General features: G+C 37.7%; 1 protein-coding gene across 2 annotated transcripts in view; it reads left to right on the top strand.

Annotated features, from left to right (window-relative positions):
• Positions 1-24,156, top strand: part of LOC124775955 — a 93,660-nt gene that overhangs the window by 6,798 nt on the left and 62,706 nt on the right. For both annotated transcript variants that reach the window (XM_047250899.1, XM_047250833.1), the window contains exon 3: positions 13,576-13,764. In XM_047250899.1, coding sequence (XP_047106855.1) covers positions 13,588-13,764 — 177 coding nt within the window. In that variant the 5' untranslated portion in view covers positions 13,576-13,587. The remainder of the gene's footprint in view (positions 1-13,575; positions 13,765-24,156) is intronic.

Raw genomic sequence — 24,156 nt, 5'->3', positions numbered from 1 at the left:
GTGGACTTCCACCATGGGCCAAAACTGCAGCCCATTTCTGCAGGTATCTCTAACTGATCGGGCTTGCCATTCTGAAGCCTATCGTTTCCCACTAAATCATGGGCCCTGTCCATCTGGTCCTGCCTCACTGCACTGACCTCACTGTCCGTAGGCCAGGTCTGTTTGTGGGTGGCATAATGCTTCAAATTTTTGTGGTATATCCATGGACCCACCAGGACTGCAATACTCCTCAGCACGCTAGAGGCCCCGGGCAACGGATTTCAGGAATTGCGACTGTCTCACCACAAGTACATTGCACAGTGTGGTGATTCATAGACATTTTATTTATTCTGTTACATTTTGGTACTTTGAAAGTAGTTGATATATTAGAAAGAATGTTCGGATGTCGAATTGCAAGTCTTCGTTCAGGTGATGCTGCATTGGGGGACTTGCATGTTGGTGATCATGAAATGACAAGGACAACACAACACCCAATCCTGAGTGGAGAAAATCTCCAACCCTGGCCTGCTGTATGGTAGGCAAATGCGTTACCACTCAGCTAAGCGGGTGCACACATAATACCTCTAAAATAATGAACGTAACACAGTGGGTAATAGCAGACAGTAACAAACATAGTAGAACCAACATTTCATTGGTGGTCACCTATAGTGCTAGTTTACACAACTCTTCCTCGCCTTACACACTTGTTCCAAGAGCCCTACTTTTTTGTTAGGTTATTTCTGAAATCACTGAAGGTATTTGAAATCTGTCTTGTTATTCCAAGGAAATGCATATTTTTGTCACCAAATGTGTTTAATTTTATTGAAATAAAACAACAACAGTGGTCTTAATGAAATACATATACCATTTGGCTTGCTTTCTCCATCTAAAACGGTTTGTAACAAAAGATGTTGATGTTAGTACTTAAGATATTTGCTCACATGTTTAGTAATACAGAAATCCTTATATTTAAAGTCAGCTTAAGTCTTTACTCACCCTCGAGATCACAAAATCTGTCAGGGAAAAAAGCTTAAAGTTGTCTGGAAATCAGGGAATTTTACTTGGGGAAACTTTTGGCAATCCTGTATTTATATTATCTGCAATAACATTACCGTATTTACTCGAATCTAAGTCGCACCTGAAAAATGAGACTCGAAGTCAAGGAAAAAAAGATTTCCCGAATCTAAGGCACACCTGAAATTTGAGACTCGAAATTCAAGGGGAGAGAAAAGTTTTAGACCGCACCTCCAAATCGAAACAAAGTTGGTCCATTTTAATATGAGACACAATTTAGGTCGAATGAATGACGATACAGCAACAGTAGTTTGGTTCGAGTCGTAAACTTAGCACTTTAGCTTTACCAGGTAGCCATTGCTATACGTCAGGTGCTCCGTCCGTATTTATACGGGTACCCTTCCTTTTTCACGTGCTTCGTCTGGTTTGAATCGATTGCTATATTTTGCTTTGATCTGGTGAGTGCCGTTCTCTTTGTTATAGGTGTTTACGTCACTCTAAGCTGAAAATGCGTTACTGTACTGTGTCATGCACTGTTTGTTGCATTCCGATAATGAGTGTTTACGGCCTGTCGCCGCTCGCGGCATGGCTTGCTTTTGTGCTCGCTACTGCCACTTACTATGGGGGAAAAAAGAGAGAGAGAGAGAGAGAGAGAGGAATTGTCTCATTAGCGAAACAATGGCAAGAGACTGCTATTTGTTGTTACACTGCTGCTTTCTTTGATAATGATCAACAAGAACCAAATAATAGACTGTGTATGAGAAGATGTTCTGAACGAGAGTTTAGCAAAAAATTTTCTCCGTTTGAAAGCCTTTGCAGACGCATCTTTAGTACATTACACTCTGCGCAGAAATTAGTCATCTTAGATTTAAAAATCTAGTCAATTGCCGTGCTTCATTTCTGACTGTATCACTATTAGGCATAAAAATAATACGAATATAAATATGACATGATATGTATATTCTTCCGCGTTTGCTGTTGTCTCACTCTAGTTTCGTAGTTTATTATGCAGACAGGATTTAAATGAGATAGCAGCAAACACGAAACAATACATGGCAAAATGTTTATATTCATATTCTTCTTATGGTGAAGAGAATACGGCAGGTGATTCACAATTCATAAAAGTTCCTATTAGCAACCATCTCTTCCCACAGGTAAGAAAAAATTCAGACTGTAGAGTTGGCCATATTGACAAAAACCCCAAACAGTCTTGCCAGTCGGATTTTCGTAGTACACTGAAATGCTGCTACATTCTAAGATGAACAATACGGAATTTGTATTTACTTCGTTGGATAATGTATGAAAATGCAGTGTTCGAAACTCGGGGCGGAGAAAAAAAGCTTGTCTTCCATCTTTTTTAATTTATTTACTGACGCAGAGGTTTTGGCGCCAGTATTTATCTTTGTGCGTGCAAAGCAAGCCTGTGTAGCGCTACATATATTCGACGGCAGAAGTTAGTTGTGGCGGCACCTACCAACATTTTTCAGAACTTCCACTTACTTTGCACTCGATTCTAAGCTGCAGGCGGTTTTTTGGATTACAAAAACCGGAAAAAAAAGTGTGACTTAGATTCGAGTAAATACGGTAATATAAAACATTAACAGCAAGTGTTGTAACACACTTCCGTGGGGCACACCTGTAGTTACTTCCAAATTTGACATTGACATGCCAACCAAGATTACATGCTGTGTCGTCCCTACCAAAACATCATTAATCCAGTCACAAATTTCACTTGATACCCCATATGATTGAACTTTTGACCATAAGTGTGGGTATGATGTTGAGTCAAATGCTTTTCAGTAATCAAGACGTGCTGCACCTTCCTGACTGCCTTGGTCCCAAGCTTTCAGTGTGTCATGAGATAAAAGTTCAGGTTCAGTTTCACATGATTGATGATTCAGAACCCATGCTGGTTGGTATGGAGGAGCTCATTCCATTCAAGATACCTCTTTATATTTGAGCTCTGAATATGTTCTATGATTTTAAAATGAATGGATGTCAACGATATTGGACAATAGTTTTGTGGATCACTTCTGTTACCCTTCTTATGGACAGGTGTGACCTTTGCCTATTTAGAAGAACTGGGCATAGTTTTTTTGTTAGGGGGATCTGCAATAGACTTTAGTTAGAAGAGTGGCTAACTCAGCCGCAAATTCAATATAGAATGTGATAGGGATTACATCGGGCCCTGGAGCTTTGTTCAGTTTTAATGATTCAGCTGTTTATCGACACCACTAAAACCATTACTGACTTCACTCATCTTTTCAGTGGTACCAAGGATTAAATTGTTGCAATTCTCCTGGAGTATCCTTAGGAAAGGAACATTTGAAAGCAGAGTTAAGCATTTCAACTTTTGCTTTGCTACTCTGTTCTGTCCCTGTCTCAATTGCTAGGGACTGAACATTGACGTTGGTGCCACTATCGGTCTTTACCATGTGGCTAGAATCTTTAGGTATTGTGAAAGAGTGTTTAGCAGTTCCTGCTATGGTATTCACTTAAGATTTTACTCATTGCCCTCTGAACAGCCAAGCATGTTTCATTCAGCATCTCTCTGTGTGTAGTCTATGCTTTGTTTTGTGGTTATTATGCAGTGGTCTCTCTTTTATGTGCAGCATCAGTGTTTCTGTGAAGTGCTGTTGACATGTTCACATGTCCCGTATCACAGAACCCCACTGCTGCAAACAAGTTTTAGTGTGCTGAGCTGCAGGTACCTGCCTGTTCTATAAGTGTTAAAATACAGAGCTGAATTTTAGCAGCGTTTTTCCAGTTAGAGATTCAGCTGCCTATTTAGAGTGAGCGTCTACATTCACTGGCGTGGTTCCTCACTGCAGATTTCAGTTTTGCTTTGCATGTTTTTGTCTGTATCAACTTTGCATTCTTTTGTTCTGGGAGAGAAATGCCATTTGCTGTGGTTGCACAGATGGGGAGATTTTAGAGATACTCACAAGGAGTGGCAGTGGTAGTGGATTCTCTGATGTTGGTGGTAATGAGTAGCCTTAAATGGAATCTGTACATTGGCAGGTGCATTACACCAATTTCATTTTTCCGCAAGAAAGTCAGCCAGTAAATATTCAGAATCTCAAGAATCAGAATGTGATAGTGAAAAGAGCTTGCTCTAGTGACACTTTTGATTGAGAACAACAGATTAAAGCTTGCATTTGATGAGCTGGCTTGGAGCATTAATATCAACTGGTTACTGACTAGAGTGTTTTGTCATTTTTTATGATATTCCTTTAAGAAGACTTGTATCATTTTACGGCAGATAAAATGATTAGATTTTACATAACACCAATGCAAATATTCATGCATCTGTGCATTTTAGAATGTCAGTGTGGAATGATACTGGATTTGAGGAACTTCAGTACTTTGTTGCTGTTCGTGTCTCCAAACGGCTCAAGTTAAATAGTTGAGGATAGGCGATTATTGGTCCATAATATACTTTGAACACTACAGTTTTCAGTGAAATTATGTTCCAATACATTTTATTTCACTTTTGAAAATGCTACAATTTAGTGGCATTGTGGAGATACTGGAGACAACAGTTTGATTGAAATTAGGGATTTTGCTGATAACGTTCATAAGACTTTTGGCAACACATTTAGTCCATGTCGGAAGCTGTGCATTGACCAATGTCTCTTGTTCAAAGATTGATTATCTTTCAAACAATATGTTCCTTCAAAATGAAGTCGATTTGGAATGGACGTTTATGATGTGTGACTGTTAGACTGGATGCGTTTTAGAATGCCTTGTATATACCAGCACAACAACAGAACTGGGTTCTACAATGCAAGGAAAAGATTATGTAATGGCAACGCGTATGAAACTATATTTGGAACATGACATACTGTGAACGTCAGTATTGATGTTCCAGTGCAGACCCATTCCTCCACAACCTGTCAGCAACCACATGTGGTGTTTTTTGTAACAGGTGCAACATGCCAAAACTGTAGAGTTAAATGAAATGTGGAGAAATAGGACTTGAAATAACTGACAGAATGATTACCACCAGGTATTGTGATAAGAGAAGTATGGTTGTTGGGCACTGAAACTCTAAACAAATGATTGATACTGAGAATACTGACAGAAATACTGGCAAGAAAATCGGTAAACTCCAGTGTAGTGTAGATTACAACGTGAGTAGAAGTGCAGTTTACTGTTGTGGCAGGGTTGACACATGTTCAGAAAATGAGGGAATTTTAGTTGTATCAGGGAAATTTGAAGAAGAAAAAACTGAAAAAATTTTGTTTTGGTCTCAGTAGATGATATGGTTTGATTACTGAGATGCCATGCATTGTCACTGGCTGGGTGCTGCTTCCTTTCTCCCTTTCCTGTCACTCCCCTCAACTTGCAGTCAGAGCTGCTGCTATTTCTTGCCGCTAGCCTAGCAGCTGCCAATGAGAGGCAGGGAGGCATGAGGAGTGCTTTGTTTGGATCTAATTCTCAGAGATTGTTGACGCAGCAGCCCGAGACGGTGGTCATGTGTGCACGAGTTGTGCCTGGATGATTTGTGTATATTTGTGTGTGTGTGTGTGTGTGTGTGTGTGTGTGTGTGTGTGTGTGTGTGTGTGTGTGTGTGTGTCATAATGCTGCAGATTTTCGTGGTTTATCCATGGACCCAGGACTGCGTGCTCCTCGGCAGGCTAGAGGCCACAGGTGATGAATTTCAGGAATTATGACTGTCTCACTGCAAGTACCTTGTATGGTGTGGCATTTCATAGACATTTTATTTATTCTAGTACATTTGGGCACCTGGAAAGGAATTTATATATTAGAAAATATAGACAAGGAGGAGGATAAAATTGTGGCAGTCGCTGGTGGTTTGTTCGATATGTTCTTGTATATTTCTCAAAAGAAAAATAGCACAATATCTGTAAAATAATAGACATAACACAGTGGGTAATAATCGAGAATGAACATAATAGTAGAACCAACATTTTATTGGCAATCACCTATAATGTTGGTTTACACAACTCTTTCCTGCCTCATACACTTCTTTCCAGACACCTGAGGTTTTTTCTGAAACAAGTGAAAGTATTTTAAATCTGTCTTGTGACTCCGAGGAAATGCATATTTTTGTCACCAAGTGTGTTTAGTTTTATAGAAATAAAATAACAATGGTCATAATGAAACACAGATAGCATTTGGCTTGCTTTCTCAGAAATAAAATAACAGTGGTCATAATGAAACACAGATACCATTTGGCTTGCTTTCTCCATCAAAAAGTAGTTCATTACAAAAGAAGTTGATGTTAATACTTAAGATTTTTGCACACATGGGGATAAATACGAAATTCCTTAAATTTTTTTGTCAACTTATGTCTTTATTTACCTTTGAGATCTCAAAACTTGTCAGGTAAAAATGCTAGAACTTGTCTGGAAATCAGGGAATTTCACTTGGGGAAATTCGTGGCAACCTTGGTTGTGATATGTTACTCAGTTCAGTAACATCATTGTGTAAGACTGAGAAATGGTATAAGATTTTTTTTTTAATTTTTATTTTTTTTCCACTTTCTGTTTTAGTGCATTTTCAATGCTAGTGTTCTCTAAAGGGCACTCACAGATTTTCACCTATCTCATGTTAGGAAGATTGTAGAAAAATATGCAACAGAACAGAGAAAAATTGGTAGAGGAAAGTGCTTTGATGACAAGGATCCTCCTATGATACACAGGGAGGCATTTTCTGAATGCTATTGTGAGTGAACATTCAATGGAAGCAGGTATGTGCTTTCCACAAAACAAGTGTGTGTGCCAGGAAACTGGACACCAGTGCAAAACTTGAAATGTACAATTATGTGTTGTATACTTTCAAGATTTGTCATAAAAAGAAGCATTACTGATCATCGGGAATTGAAACTGATAATCGGAATTATTTGACATGTCTGAATAAATTACTTAAAGAAAGAATAAACAAGAAATGCAAAAATGTAAAAAAAAAGACAGTATAAAAAGCTAATTGTAACTTCATCATTGCCCATCCAGAGCCCAAATCAAAAAGGAAGACTGGAAAATTGATAAAATGTGTATAAAAAGTATTCAAACAATTTCTTCAGATGGAGTAAGTCGCTGAGACAGACAATGTTTCAGATGCTACAATGTATGTTCTGTTCATAACTTCACAACATGCATTGCACCAACAAAATAAAACCCATATGTATACGCATTTTTGCTCACAATATGGTAAAATTATTACCGCATAATTTAGATAGTTAAATTTGGATATTATGACTTTTGACATTGAAATTTACCTAGCGACATAAAGCAGGACTTGAAAATACATATGTTTAAAGTTCAAGTATCAGGTGCTTGTGAGTTTCAGGTGCCCCTTAAGATGAAGAAATATATTGGAAACAAACAGATATAGTCTTTTAGATACTACAATACTTATTCCATATATAATGTAAATACACAGAATTTAGTTCGCCAGTTAAGCAAAAACTTCACATTCATCACTTCACAATATGATGAAAGTCCAATGTTACAGAAACAATTATATGATTGTACCCTGATTTTTGGCTGTGAAGCTTGCCCAAGGGCAAAATGGATGAAAAGTGCATACTGAGTGTTGTGAAAAGTATTCAGGCGATTAACTTTTCCTCCTTTGGGGCATCTCTCTAATTGAATAGTACATTGGAAAGAAACAAACTTGCTGTTTCAGTTGATGCTGTTTCTATTTTGTAATTACACAGCGTGTATTGTGCCACTTACAAACAAACATTATACATAATTTGTCTGCTTATGATACTCTATCATTATTTCCATGTAATATAAGTAATTATATTCAGGTATCATGATTTTGTTTCCATGAAAGTTGTCTACAGACATGTAAAAGAATTGAAAATACACACTGCACATTGTAAAAAGTATTCAAAAGTTTAAAAGTTCAGTATTTGAAGTCTTTCTGCAGATCAAATAGTGTACTGGTAACGGTTGAACCTAATTTCTCATACGCAGCACTGTCTGTTCAGTGCAAAGTACATACACAGCATGTATAGCAACAGCTAATAAAAAAGTGATCAGATTATTCCGACGTAAAAGATTATTTTGTATTTGAGAATATTTATTTCTGTCCTTGAAATTTGCCAGAGATAAATTCATTTTATTTACATACTCCAAAAGTATTAGAAATGTGTTCCAGCAAGCAATTTCCCTTGTGATAGCATAGACCAATAGCACTGGAGAAAGTGGAAGTACAGATTCTACAACATTTAGCTCACAGTCTATCTTCAAAATATTCAGCACAGTGCTGGGAGGCCAGTACAAGTAATACAACGTGCAGGAAGCAGTCACGGTCTTGGTGTCAGTAGTTGTCTTAAAAATCCTGTAATACGTATTTATTTTGAGCAATTGTGTTTCCAATGTGAAATCAGTTTAATGGGAAATATTGACAACATAATGGAAAACATAACTTTTTGAACACATTGGTTGAATATAACAACCAACAGTGGTCAAATCTAGGAACATAAAGTATGTACTTAAATACACAAGCTGTCCAGAGTTACAATGCACTCTTTGATCTCATAACTGAATAATACAGTTTCCTCCTTTATGGAAAGTTTCAAAATACACACACTTGGACAAATGTAGGTTATGGTGCATTGGGGGGGGGGGGGGGGGGGAGCTTGTCTCTTGGAGAGAATACTGTCATTTACAAATGACGTTTACCTCCTAAACACAGAATGGTTGAGTCTGAATGACTCTTAACATAGACCATAGGTTCCACATGTTAACTTGGTTTTCGTGATTTTTGTCTCTGGCTCGGGTTATTTGCATTCTTCAAGCATATGTAGCATCTTGCTTTCCTAGTTGGTTCCTCATTTGCAGCAGTTATGGTAACCTCTAGTTTCTATCCAAGGATCTCCCTCTTCTTGCAAATAATAGGGAACTAGAATCCTTTCAGGTCCTTGGATCACTCTTCTACATATGGTTTCAGAAGTTCAGGGGCTAATTCCTGGAGATACAGTTTTCTGGCATTTGATTTCCTTTTGTTCATCTTGAACAGTGTGTATGAGTTTACTGCAGCTGTGTCAAGTAGGCTGTAGAACATTGACAGTGGCCATCTTCTTATACACTTTTTTGTTGAGCATGTCCTAGCCATTTGATCTTTGGCATCCACTTCTCCCTTAGTGGAATTATAGTATAGATTTATATGGGTTTTCTTTTCTGGTGTACCAACTACTACTTCTGCATCATGATGATGTATTGGCAACATCAACAGATTTTTTTTCTTCCCCTTTGTGATGTAAGAGGCAATTGTTACTGGAGGCTTCTTAGTAGATTGATCTGTGAATGCAAGTTTGGAGGAATACAGCTCTCTACTTGCTGTTTTCTTAAGTTCTCGCAGTATGTGTTTTTTGTTGGATTTGTGTGTCCCAACCAGTGTAAGTTTGTAATCTTCATACAGAATGTCTGCCAATTCCACAGAAGTGGGGAAGTTGTGATATTGTAGCCTGTTTTCTCTATTGGCTCCACCAGCCTTTTCAGTCTCAAGAGGACCTCATTCACAGGCAGGTCTACTGTCTTTTCCAGCATACACTCCCATTTTTATTATGTATTTTTCAGTAACACTGCTAAGAATTCTAATTAATATACCATATTTTCCAGGTTTGTCTTGAAGGAAAACTTTAAAATGACAAAGACCTCTGAAAAGACATAGCATTTAATCAGTTTTATTGTGAGATCCACTTCTGAAGTACCTGGGAAATATTTCATTCAGTTCTTAAAGTGCTTCACGCAGCGGTGCAGATTTGTCACTTCCACAGTCTTTCTGCGTTGCTATCTGTATCGTCAAAGCAAAGAATTTTCAGTAGCTGATACACACTTGTCTTTCTTAGACTTCCTCCATATGTGGCTCTTCCTAATAAATGTTGACCACATATCAGATAATGGAAATATTGGTGTCCTGGGAAATTCCCATCAAAGCATATGTTTCAAAAACACTAGCAGGAAATAAGTTTTATTTTTTTTAGCTTCTTCATTTATATGGTCAACAATTTGTGTTCTATTTTAGGAGTGAAAAATTTCTTGAATGAATCACATATACATATTACTTTCCTAGCAGTAGTTCTTCCCTGATGTTCAGACTATTTTGGCAAAATCCGTTTTACAGTGCCTTGGTGCTTCTGCAAGATATACTCTACCAGGACTTGTAAAATATTTGTGTCGAGCATTATAAAGTCCAGCAATAATTTCTGCATCGTCCAACACTCTATAACTCGTTGTAAAAAATCTATTTTACAAGAAAAGCAAACTACTACTAATAATGGTTAGTAATCAACAATGAAAATGAAACTCGACAATTAGACTCTCAATAGGGCACTGTAAAACTCGCATTCGAGGTTGCCAAATGAAATTTAATCAAAGAAAAATGTACGGCCAATTTTTGTCCCTGCTTTGATGGTTGTATGGTTAATGATAGTATACTTGGCACAGCCTGTTGCAAGCCTGCTTGTAGCAGTGAAAGGGTTAAAAGCTACGTGTCACTGTCTTTTACACTGTAAATAGATAGTAGTAATAGGCAGTTGCTACAGAATGTGAACAGTATTGAACCTTAAGCCTAATACTGCATGCATCAAAACTTCTCAAAGATAGTTCTGGAGAGTTGATGTGAAGGCGGAGGACAGGTTGAGTGAAGATCAGTTTGGGTTCAGAGAGGGTTATGACCAAGAGAAGTGATTCTGAAACTTAGGCTTCTTATTGAAAAGCTAATACAGAAAAAGAAACCAATTTCTATTGCCTTTCTAACCTGGAAAAGTGTGTTTGGTAGTGTTGTCTGGTAAGAGATGTTCAGAGTGCTGAAGAAAGCAGGTCTGAAGTACAGATTTATTCAGGTGATACACAGCTTCTGTAAGAACGATGTGGCTGTGATTCGGAATTTTCGTCAGGAGAAAGAAGCAGAATTAGAACAGGTGTGAGACAGGGATGTGCTCTTTCTGGTCTTATATTCAGTGCTCACATCCAGGAAGCTGTAGACAGAGTTGGTGAAGCTGCTGAGGTGGATATCAAAATTAATGGGCAGAATACAGACTTGCTGTGTTATGCAGGTAATATTGCTGTGATACAGAGACGAAAGATGTTCTACAGGAGCATGATGGAAAGGATTTTCTGTAATCAGTATGGTATGAGAATAAATGAGCAAAAGACTAAAGTGATGGTATAAAGTACTAAAGAAGAATACGAACCTGTAAGAATAAAAATTGGACTAGAAGGGCTAAAAATAATGGAGGAATTTACTTATTTGGGAAGGAGGATCATAAAGTATGGTAGAAATAGGAAAGAAATTGTAAGCAGAATACAGTATGCCAAAATTGCATTAATATGAGAAAGAACTTATTCTCAGCAAGAACATCAGTCTAGAAATAAGGAAACAGATTGTGAAAATATTTGTTTGGAGTGTGGCCCTATACTTGTGTGTATCTTGGACAGTCGGAAAACAAGAGAATTGACGGCTAGAAGCCTTGAAGATTTGGTGCTACAGGATGAGGAGGGGTAGGGTGAGGAGAAGGATGAGCAGCTGGAGAGACATTTTCCAGTGAAGAGGTGCTGAGAGGAACACAAGAAAAAAGACATGTCCAAAGAAGAGACAAAACTTGTAGGACACATTTTGAGACCCAACACCACCATTGGACCTGTAGCCGAAGGAACTATTGAGGGAAAGAATTCTAAGGGACGTTATACGTGCAGCATATTATGATGTGGGAGGCACTACATACACAGAAATGAAGAGTAAGGCACACGGAAGAGGGGAATGGTGTAACCCAAGCTCAGGATTGAACGCTAAAGAGAAAAGATTGGAATTAGTGTAACTTGACTTGCTGGTTTTCAATCATTCTGAAGCATTAAAAGTTAAAGCTATCTCTGAACATTTTCATTGTATACCCCTTCTTCAAGCACTGTTTGATGAGAGGCAGTGGATATAACTTTTTATTTCTTTTTTTTTGTCAAGCACATACTGTGCAAATCTTGTAAAGTACATTTATTCCTCCTTTTCAGATTTAGAGAAACAAAATGAGCGTGGACATTTTTTATTAATTTGCGTGCACAGATGGTTTCTACAATTTCATTGTTGTCTGTTGACACGTACATTGACTCATTCCACATTATCTGAGGTTCTCTTTGATGGTATCTACATTATATAATGAATGAAAGAAATCACCACCCTTATGATTTTTCGATTAGGGTGTATTTCATTGCTTTAGGTTTTGTAGTTTTTGTAACCTGTTAAGTTTATTGTTATCGTGACCATCACCATTAGTAATTCATGTCTTTGAAGTACCTTAAAAATTTGTGCTTCAGTTCTGTGTTGGTTTCCCTAAATAATATATAAAATAATTGTCTGTTGTGTCCATTGCAGTCATCCTGCTTTGACATTGTTGGTGTTATTTTTTCACGTGAAGGTTATGATGACTGACAGGTTTGCAGTGTATCCAGAGGTTTAGGTGATAGTTTCGTTGTGAGGTGATGAAGCCAGTGAATGAATGTGTCAGGAGCATTGTGATGACAGGCTGACCCCTAATGTAGCACAAGGTCTAAGTTAGTTCTGTAGGCAAAGGTTTATTTGAGATCTGACAAAGACAATAAATTTAATGTGATGGTCTCTTTTATATTGTGCATCCTGTGATTAATTTTTGTCCCAGCTGAAGACTCCTGTTTTTAGTCACTGTCTTGGTTTTTCAAGTCTATAATATGTTAGGTGTTAACAACAACAGTAACCCTGTCCATAACCTTGATATTTAGTGTTTTTTATAGTGTACAACTACTGAATTGTCACCCTCATGGTTACATAGTGCTGACTAATACTAACTTGTTGACAGTGCATTGCTCAAAGCTGATTGGCTGCATAATATTCTTAAATACTTTTGTCAGTACCTTGAAGGCATGATTGCTATGTTGTCGTCCCCCCCCCCCCCCCCCCCCACACCTCTCTCTCCATCCATCGATTCCTGTTTCAATTCACCAATGACTAAGCACTTTTAAATTGTTCCTGTATCATCTGAGCTTCATACTCACACAGGTTTCTTTCTAACAAGGAATCTTCTTTCTTCACTGCCTCCAGTAGTCACATATCCCACAAATTTTTAATCTCTGACCTTGTGGGTTGAAGCAATACAAAATATGATTTTGCAGCTTAATGTATCTACTACCCAGTTCACAAAACTCACTGCCTTGTCCTTGAATTGGCTGCATACATCCTGAAATTACATAGCTTTTCATATTTTGTTTTGTATGTAAAGTGTGATTTAGTAAACCTTCTAAAAGCCTGAGACTGTATTGTTACATTTATATTGTACTAAGGTTTTGGGCTTCATTTGACTGCATAGGGCTTTGAATGAACTCACTTCTCAGTTTATAAAGGAGTGCATATAATTTTGATACATTCTTGCAATGAGGCCCCAGATCTGTGCATAACTCACCTATAATGAACATGTTGTGGAGTAGCCAACCCATGCTAAATGCACTGCACCCCCCCCCCCCCCCCCACACACACACACACACACACACACACACTAAACTTACAATTTTTTCCTGTTTAACACAGGCACTACGTTCTCATCAGTATAATGCTACTGTATATATTCATTTTCAGGATTAGAGTAGCATGAAGTATCCACAGCTGGTGTCAATGCCCTCTACTGTCCAGGACTGGCTTGACGAGCAGCTTGAAGCTCGTGGCATTGATGCAGTGGTTTATACCCGCTACATCTTCAGTCTTCTGCAAAGAGATACCTTGGACTTGTCTGACGATCTCCTTACTCTTTCTTCTAGCAAGAGCAAGGTAGGTATACTGGAAACTAAACTTTTCTGCTGTGAAGTGTGACATCTGTGACGCCACAGAAAAAGTGGTGAAAATGATATCAGTTGCATGTGGAAGCAAGAGGAGCATTTTGCTGATTGTAATATCTCTTGTAGTAACTGAAGTAACACAAATATTACTGAAGCCATGTAATGCAATTATATATTGTCTGAATTTTTATTGATAGGGAATTAGTTTTCAGTTAACGTAAGAGATATAGCGCAATTTTGGCGTATTTCCATCAAAATTTTCAGTCTTAAATTACTATTACTACATGTAACTAAACAGGAACTTCGCATTTTGGTAAAAATGTAGAACATTTTTCCTGTGGTAAAACACATCGACCAGGAAAAGAAAAATTTTGTAGAGTAGAGTTTGTTGAAAGGGTTTGTAGTATTGGACATTAATCTATTAATAGTTAGCACATTTCATGCCCTTCACTTTGAGCTTGTAGGATATAAGTGGTACATTAATAATGCAAAAACAAAACATTGTAGTATAAGATACATTCATGCCTTGTAAGTGAAATACACAGAAGATCCGCACCGTACTTCCGTTACGTTTATCCATAAAATCAATTACTTGGGCAGAGTTGCATTTTTTAAATTCATTGTGCATCTTTACATAATTTAATCTTAAATTATTGTAGTGCATAAGTATCATTTCTCAGTTAACCTTGATTTGAAATCACAACTTGTATGTGTGTACCCACCATAGTGCACTGTAAAATGTGGTGGATTGTATCTTATTTTCTGTATAATTTTTTTGTCCTGTGTTATCCCATGTAAAAACGGTTTTAGCAGATGCCTGCCATGTTGGCAGCACCTCTGTGTGGTAGTTGGTAAATAGTCTAGTTCAGTAATTGACAGTTTTTAAGTCATCAAAGTCAGATTTTTTCTCTATTGTGATTCGTTTGAAACTTGCATGCATGAAGCTGTTGGTATATAGCAGAACAACTGTAGTCATGGGTCCCGTAGCGGTGATGGTACCAGTCAAAGTGATCTTGCGCATAGCCTATTTAATAATAGTATGAAGAATGCAGCAAATATTCGACAAATATCAACCATGTTGTACAGGTTTACTGCTTAATGAAAGGACACATCAGTCCCTAAATAATTCTCAAACCCTTTTCTTCCCCCTTATGTCCAACCACTGTATCACCATCAAATGTTGCATTGCATGCATTGTGCTCAGGTGGGGTACAAGGCTTCTCCTGTGATCTCAAGGAACATAAATGTTATTAGGTAGCTAGTAATAATTAACCCTTAAACTGCTGCAGTTTGTCTTGTCCCTTGTTGTGTTGGCCCCATTGTTGTTATCGGCAATCTGTCTAGTTGTTTGCAAAATCCATGCACTGGGACTGAGTTACACCCATGACCTACCTTCCCTTGTACTGAGCATTTTCTATAGGGTACAGTGGCTCTTCCGTTTGTTGCTTTGTGTTTGGTCATTTCTTATAAAGCTTAAATCAGGGATTGTGTAAGGTATTTGGATGCTTAAAGTTATTGACTTTGAAGTTGCTGTTCAGATGAATTACTGCACAAACTCAGTCATTGAAATTGTTTTCTGGGTTCTGAGTTAAATTTTATTCTCCTAAACAGTTCATTGTTCCTTGCTCTTCCCTATAACCCATGCTTGCTTAGTGTTTTTGTATGTCAAAATCTCCTGTTATGACTTTGTTATAGTGATGTGCTACTAAGAGGAGGTTGCATGATGCATTCTGCACATAGAAGGATGGTGGATTTTTTATTTTTTTTTTTTTTTTGTACAGTTGCCAGTGTGCTATGTCTGTCGCAAAACATACATCGCAGGTGCTGTGTGCCCTACTTACTGGCAACTCAGTGGTAAATGCCACATCAGGCCTCTGTTTCTGCTTCTGACTCTGCCTAGAATAATTTACATACTCAGAAATCTACTGCGATCTGTTCTTGGCTTAATAGTTGCCTTTTTTTAAGCCATCCCTAGTGAACACTATTGTGGCTAAGTATCCTCGCCATACCTAAACTAAAATGAAAACCAATATAACATGTTCCAACCATGTGCTACAGCTGGAATGATCTTATTTGATGAAGCATCACATGTTAACTGCGTATTTCCATTGTGCATCACCCCACCACCCGCCTTCTTATGTGCACACCATTATTTCAAAAGGAATATACTTGACCATCTGTTATACCACTTTAATGTACCAACACTTACTGTGAACTATAGCAAGAACTTTTCATGCTGCTTTAGTTAGTTTCATGAGATCTGTTTTGTAATTTCCTGTAAGATTTTTTCTTAAATTTTAGCAAATTTGAGTATTTAGTCACAAGCAAAGATATTCTCTGTAGTAAGTGTTAAGTGGTGAGCACTGTGTAAATAATGTTAATAAGGCACTGATGTTTCTGTCCTGTATGATCAATAACAAGTGAGATAGTGTGCAGCTGAGCTTTCTTCATCTACATACACATGGATACTCTGCAAATCACACTTAAGTACCTGGCAGAGAGTTCATGGAATTACCCTCACAATAATTTTGTACTGTTCCACTCTCGAACAGCGCGCAAAAAAAATTGAACACGTATCTTTCTGTGCGAGCTCTGATTTCCCTTATTTTATGATGATGATGATGATGATGATGATGATGATGATGATGATGATGATGATGGTTTCTCCCTATATAGGTCGGTGTGAACAAAATATTTTTGCATTAGGAGGAGAAATTTGGTGATTGAAAATTCGTAGGAAGATACCACCTGGACAAGAAACTCTTTTGTTGTAATGATGTCCACCCCGAAATCCTGTATCGTGTCCATGACACTCTTTCTCCTATTTCTAGATAATACAAAACATGCTGCTGTTCTTTGAACTTTCTCGATGTATCCTATCTGGTATGGATCCCATACCCTGTGGCTGTACTCCAAAAGAGGACAGACAAGCATGGTATAGACAGTCTCTTCAATAGATCTGTTGCATCTTCTAAGTGTTCTGCCAATAAAGCACTTTTATGAATGACCTCACACTTTTATTATTAAGGGTCAATTGCCAATTTTCACACCACACAGATATCTCTTCTAAATCAGTTTGTAATTTTGTTAATCCTCTGATGACTTTACCTGCTAGACGATAAACAATAGCATAATCTGCAAACAACTTAAGACGGGCTGTTCGGATTCTCCCCCAAATCATATACATAGATAAGGAACAGCAAAGGGCCTATAGCACTACCTTTGAGAATGCTATAAATCGCTTCTGTTTTACACAATGACTTTCCATCAGTTACTATGAACTGTGACCTCTCTGACAGCATATCACGAATCCAGTCACATAACCAAGACAATATTCCATAAGCCACACAATCTCATTACAAGCTGCTTGTGTGGTACAGTGTCAAAAAGCCTTCCGGAAATCCAAAAATACGAAATCAGTTTGATATTGCTTGTCAATAGCACTCAACACTTAGTGCAAGTAAAGAGCTAGTTGTGTTTCACAAGAACTATGCTTTCTAAATCCATGATGATGACTGTGTGTCAATAGACCATTTTCTTCGATGTAGTTGATAATGTTCAAACACAATATATGTTCCAAACTCCTGCTGCATATTGACGTTAATGATATGGACCTGTAATTTAGTGGATTACTCCTACTACCTTTCTTGAATATTGGTGTGACCTGTGCAATTTTCCAGTCTTCAGGTATGGATCTTTCATCGAGCGAATGAGTGTATATGATAAAGTAGGGAGCTATTGTATCAGCATACTCTGCAGGGAACCTAACTGGTATACAATCTGGACAGGAAGACTTGCTTTTAAGTGATTTAAGTTGCTTCACTACTCCGAGGATATCTACTTCTATGTTACTCGTGTTGGCAGCTGTTCTTGATTCGAATTCATCTCCTTTGGTGAAGGAATTTCAGAACACTGTGTTTTGTATCTCTGCTTTCGGCAGCACTGTCTTTGATAGTATCTCCATTGCTGTCGTGCAGAGAAGGTATTGACTGTGTCTTGCCACTAGCATACTTCACATACAACCAAAATCTCTTTTTAATTTTCTGCCAGGTTTCGAGACAGTTTGGTTGTGGAAACTATTATAAGCATCTCACGTTGAAGTCCGTGCTAAATTTTGAGCTTCTATAAAATATTGCCAATCTTAGAGATTTTGAGTCTGTTTAAATTTGGCATGCTTTTTCATTGTTTCTGCAACAACGTTCTGATCCATTTTATGTACCAAGGATGATCAGCTTCGTTGTTTGTTAATTTATTTGCTATAAATCTCTCAATTGCTGCCGATAATACTTCTTTGCATTCAAGCCACATCTGGTCTACACCTACATTGTTAATTTGGAAGGAGTGGAGATCATCTCTCAGGAAGGCATCAAGTGAATTTTTATCTGCTTTTTGAATAGGTACATTTTTCATTTATTTTTGGAGGATTTGTGGGTTACAATACTCAATCTCGCTACGACAACCCCGTGTTCACCAGTTCCTGTATACGGTTTTGATGCTCTTTATTATCTCGGATTATTTGTTCAAGTGTGTTTTCACAAACGTTTACTATTCGCGTGGCCTCATGAACTAACTGCTTGAAATAATTTTCAGAGAATGCATTTAGCACAATTTCGGATGATGTTTTTATGCCTAGCTCCGGAATTAAACATGTATTTTTTGCCAACATATCGAGTGTAAATTAAAGTTGTCACCAATTTATAATTGTATGAGTCAGGTACGTGTTTGAAGTCAAACTCAAGTTTACTTTGAACCTTTCAGGAATTGCATTATATGAATTGGGAGGTCAGTAAAAGGATCCAGTTATTATTCAATTCAGGTCACCAAGAATGACCTCTGCCCATACTAACTCACGGGAACTGTCTACTTCAATTTTGCGACAAGGTAAACTACTACGAACAACAACAAACACATCCCCGCCAACTGTGTTTAGCCTATCCTTTTCGGAACACCATTCGGTTCTTCACAAAAATTTTGGATGAACTTATCCCTGGCTTTAGCCAGCTTTCAGTGCCCATAACAATTTGAGCACCAGTGCTTCCTATTAGCGCTCAGAGCTCTGGTACTTCCCAACACAGCTACGAAAATTTGCAATTGTTATACCGATGGTTCCTGTATCTACATTCTTCCTGTGTTCAGCCTGCACCCTTTGTGACTGAAGCCCTTTTTGTGTTTACCGGAGACCTCTAACCTAGAAAACTGAACAGTCCACATGACACAGCCCCTGCTAGCCGTATGTTCGCCTCCTGTGTGTAGTGGATTCCTGACCTATACAGTGAAAACCACTATGAAATGTTACTACTGTGACAGGGAATCACAAATCCAGCCGCATAACTGAGAGGATTTGCATAAGCACACAATTTGATTACAAGCCATTTGTGAGGTACAGCGTCAAAAGCCTCCTGAAATCCAAAAATTGGGAATCTATTTGAAATCCTTTGTCAGTAACACTTGGCACTTCAAATCGGTAAAGAGCTATTTGTGTTTCATGAGACGATGTTCCTCAGGGTGTATATGACCCGGTATATATGGGACAAACCTTGGAATTTTTTAGAACTTCGGGAATTCTTTGTTGTTTTAGTTTTCAGTTAAATTTTTGTAATTTTGATTGGTAAGAACCAATACTCTAACAAAGGATATTACTGTATCCCCTCTACTGCAGAATAATACTGCAGCATTAAAACATGAATGAGAGAAAAAAATGAAAATACAACTTAAATTGCAAAGGAAATGTGCCATATAAAATAATACAGTGCATGTACAAGCATCTGCCAGCAACAAAATGTGTCAAAGGCTTTAGCAAGACTATAAAATGCTTCATAACAACAAATTGCCTCCGATGAGTGTGATGTCACAACAGTTTACATTAGTCATTTATGCAGTTACAAGCGGGCTCATGCACACACGCAGCTGAGTCGCCTATGAGTAATTTTTTCTCCTACTTCTGGTTACAAAAAAGTGGCTGTTGGCTGTGGAAGCAGCAACCAGCTGCATGGGGTACTCGGAAAAATTTTACTGGACTCACCCAAGCTGCCAGATTCACACGTGCACAGCGGGCCTGGATCTAGTGGAGGGGAGGGGCACCCGAGGCAATTTCGGGGGAGGGGTCAAATTCATATTCTTGAAGAAAAAAATCTTGTTTCACAAAGCACCTAGCATCCAGCGTATGTTGGTCTATTGATTATTCGTAAGATTTTGAAACACACCCCTGCTGGTTTTTTGACGTTTTTGAACACATTCTACGTTGATTTCTGAATGAATTATAAGTTGATTTTTGAATGTGTGCATAGTGTATGTGGTGTTTCTGCCAGGGAAATCCTCGTCACATCTAGAAATGAACTAATGAACTTTCCTGCAGACAAAACGGGACGGGGCTATACGAGCTGAGCGGAATAAAGCCGAACCGGTAAACGCCAACTGCTGCTTGTTTATGTTGTTGATTCTACTACTTTTTGGTCTCTTGCATGAGAATCTGGAGTGTATGAATGAAATATTAAACTATTTCCTAACATAAAGCTTTTTGATTGTATTAGGCCAAATAGGTATTTTGTATTTGTACTTCGTGAATTATATTGTCATACTATAAAAATGATCATTATTGCCAAAACAGTATCACTTATTTGCTGTTTGTTACAATTGCTGCAACAATTTTATGCAGCACACAATGACAAAATAGATGTAATCAGATCGAGAAACTACACCAGTCTTGGGTACTATTTGTATTAACAGCTTTTTCATTAGGGTTTGGGTATCCTATATTTAATTTTATGTCACACAGAAGAGCAAGTTACTAGCTAATAGGCAATAAAGACTCCAGATTTTCTGAGGACTTCTTGTTCTCCGGGTTACAAATAATCCTATCCAGTATTCATTGCGGATTTTTTTTTTTTTAATAAATAAAAATTTATTATTATTATTATGTTCTGATGTGCAGAGCGGTCTGAGTTACAGTGGGGGGGGGGGGGGGGGGGGGGGGTCTCCACGTGACCCATGTTTACATTTAGTGATTTTTCTGTCTCCTCTTCGTTTCCTGCTTTCCCATCAGATGAAAACAAGATGGATTTCTGTGGCTTGGAGCTATCAAGTGAATTAAAATACATTCACATAATTATGGAAGGCTAAAATATGTTAGTAGTTTCAGATTTTGTTTTATTTCTGCGTTTCTGACGGTCAAGCATTAATTGCCTTGCAGAACAATAAAGTTATTTTTGTTGGTTTGCTAAAGAAATTTGGCTTTTATTAAGCTTTCCTGCTGCAGCAGTAAATTTATTTGAAATGAAGTGTTTAATTCCACATTATTGGCTAGTTTCAACTGTTTGCTGCATTTCAAGTGCAAATTTTCATCTTCTAGCAAGTATGCCACAATGCCATAATAAAGAACCAAACAGTACTGGTACTCCAAGAAAATTTCTGTCCCGAAAACCACACTGAAAAGCTTAATATCAGGTTGAGGCCTACGTCATTGGGAATCTGGACATACGAATGCGCGCTTTAAGGTGAACTATGCATTTTAGTATGGTTCATGAAATTCCGACGCTCTTGGAGTATCCTCTAATGTCTTGTTTCTTTTATGACAAAATGTAAGAAAGATCTTCTAATGTTTTACATGTACGAACATACTGGCTTCTTACGTCGCCGTAGCTGCATAAGTACAGTGATGCCTCTTATCTGGCTCTCTCTGACACTATTTTCGACAGGTCACAGGAAAATATTGGGAATTGTGAGTCAAAAACCATTGTTTTCCAGGTAAATTTCCTTTTACGCAAGATGAACTATGTGTGAGAATGTACGATGAATTTCTTAAATCACATAGCGTTTGCTCTCATTCAAAAATCAACTCTTTGATGACGAGCCATTTGGAAGAATTTCGAGCCCAGAAGATCAGATTTGTCGGTGTTAAAAATTTTACTGGTATATTTGTGTGATGTATCTTAAAGTGAAACATGCGCTAAACAGATCAACATTATATGTGAGAGCTTTGCTTTTCTTGCAGTAACACTATGTATATTAACTTAAACCATTAGCTTTTCCTTTTGGTTGAATTTGAATTTATACTTTTGTAATGCGAAAACATGCGGTGTACATGTTGCTGCACATCCAAGAGCTTTCCAAAACGTGTTACTTCTCCCGAGTTTCGTTTTCTAAAGTACTGAGAAATTCTACACTGCTGTATATAACCATATCCAGTCAAAGGATTGGTAAGGTTTACAGTTGCAACAGAAAGTATACTGTCACTTAACATGCAAAAGGAGTATTTTCACCCGGGAGAAAATGTATTTTTAACTGGGAGATCCAGGAATTTTTTTCCTTGTCCACGTATATGCCCTGTTCCTAAATCTGTGGTGACTGTTTGTCAATAGACTGTTCTCTTTGAGGTAATTGAAACAGTATATGTTCCAAAATCCTGCTGCATATTGATGTTAATGATATGTGCCTGTAATTTATAGGATTACTCCTATTGCCTTTTTTGAATGTTAGTGTGACCTGTGTAACTTTGCAGTCTTTTGGTATGGATTTTTCGTGAGCAAGTGGCTGTATATGATTAAGTATGGCGATACTGCATCAGCATATCTAATTGGTATACAGTCTGAACCAGAAGACTTGCTTATGTTAAGTGATTTAAATTGCTTCACTATCTGAGGATACATACTTTTAAGTAACTCATGTTGGCAGCTGTTCTTGACTTGAATTCTGCAATATTTACTAAGTCTTCTGTGGTGAAGGAATTGTGGAAGGCTGCATTTAGTAACTTTGCTTTAGTAGCACTGGCATCAGTAGTGTTTCCATTGCCATTGCAGAGAGAAGGCATTTATTCTCTTGTGCCGCTAGCATACTTTAAGTAGGACTAGAATATCTTTGGATTTTGTGCTAGGTTTTGAGACAGTTTCATTGTGGAAACTATTATAATCATCTCATAATGAAGTCTGCACTAAATTTCGACCGAGTGAGGTGGCGCAGTGGTTAGACACTGGACTCGCATTCGGGAGGACGACGGTTCAATCCCGCGTCTGGCCATCCTGATTTAGGTTTTCCGTGATTTCCCTAAATCGCTCCAGGCAAATGCCGGGATGATTCCTTTCAAAGGGCACGGCTGACTTCCTTCCCCGTCCTTCCCTAATCCGATGAGATCGATGACCTCACTGTCTGGTCTCCTTCCCCAAAAACAAGGAACGAAATTTCGAGCTTCTGTAAAAGATCATTAATTTTGGGATTTTACATTCGTTTAAATTTGGCATGCTTTTTTTTCCATTGTTTCCGCAACAGTGAACCGAGGGGGATCAGCTCCATTGTTTGTTAATTTATTTGGTGTAAATCTTTAACAACAGTGATGTTTAAATTTTAGTTTTGTATACATAATCGAAATAAATGCTGCACAATTTAAAGTGTCAAACTGTTATTCTTAATCTGTACCAATGCAGTAACTTTCCTGCAAAAAAAACTTTCAACAGAAGATATCTGTGTGCCATAAAAACTATTAGAAAATTTATTACATTTCTAGCAATTTTAGCTCCAATAAAAATTTCCCTAGGCAACTTTCAAAATGGAAATAATCAAGTTTTCTAAACATATTTTATTGGTGTCTGAATGGCAGTTACTTGTCAGAAATAGACAATTATGTAAGACTTTGATTCATTGATGCATTGTATACCACTAATTATTGTATGTCATATACCAAACAAATATAAAATTGTCTGAAATTTTTGACATTTGTGTGTTTCAGTGCAGAAGTTAACCTGTTCACCTGAGGAGTAGATTCAAAGTAAAAAAACTTTCTGTATTTGTTTTTCATCCTTTTTTTAAAATTGGGGTTTAGACTGGCACTGGGATTTTTTTAATACAGTTTTTAATCTCAAAACATGGAACAACACAGTAGTATATTTTATTTTCTGCGTCCATACACACATCCTGTTTCAAACTGTGCATCTGTACATTGTTGTAGCTTTCTTTGAGTGTTGGCTGTCAATAACATTTTGAAAAGTCCTTGTAGGAAAATGGAAATCTTGCAATCTGAGCACATTTATCTGCCACCTGTGCAAAAAGAACTACTTGTACATCTTCAGTCTTCCTTACTTATTCTACTTAACAGCTTGAAAATGTGGTCAACTTGCTCCTATCCCGGAGTTGAAGCCTCCATCACATTGTGGTTTCTTGATTCTTTCACCGATCTTTATCAGTGTGTCCTGTCTTGAATATTTCTCTGGTATTAAGGGTGATTGTCAGTGGCCAAACTGGACTCTCTTTGTTTCAGTTTGCTCTGTGTAGGAGGTTGCACTAGTTTCTATGAACAGTATCACATGTGGTTGTTCCATGGTTGGGAAACCAAAGGGGTAGGTCTGGGCTTGAATACCAATTGTCAACATAGAAAGTTCGTCTCTGTTCCAAATAT

The sequence above is a fragment of the Schistocerca piceifrons genome, chromosome 1 (assembly GCF_021461385.2).
Source record: "Schistocerca piceifrons isolate TAMUIC-IGC-003096 chromosome 1, iqSchPice1.1, whole genome shotgun sequence".
Taxonomy (NCBI): Eukaryota; Metazoa; Arthropoda; class Insecta; order Orthoptera; family Acrididae; genus Schistocerca; species Schistocerca piceifrons.
This window is presented reverse-complemented; position numbering and strand designations above follow the sequence as displayed.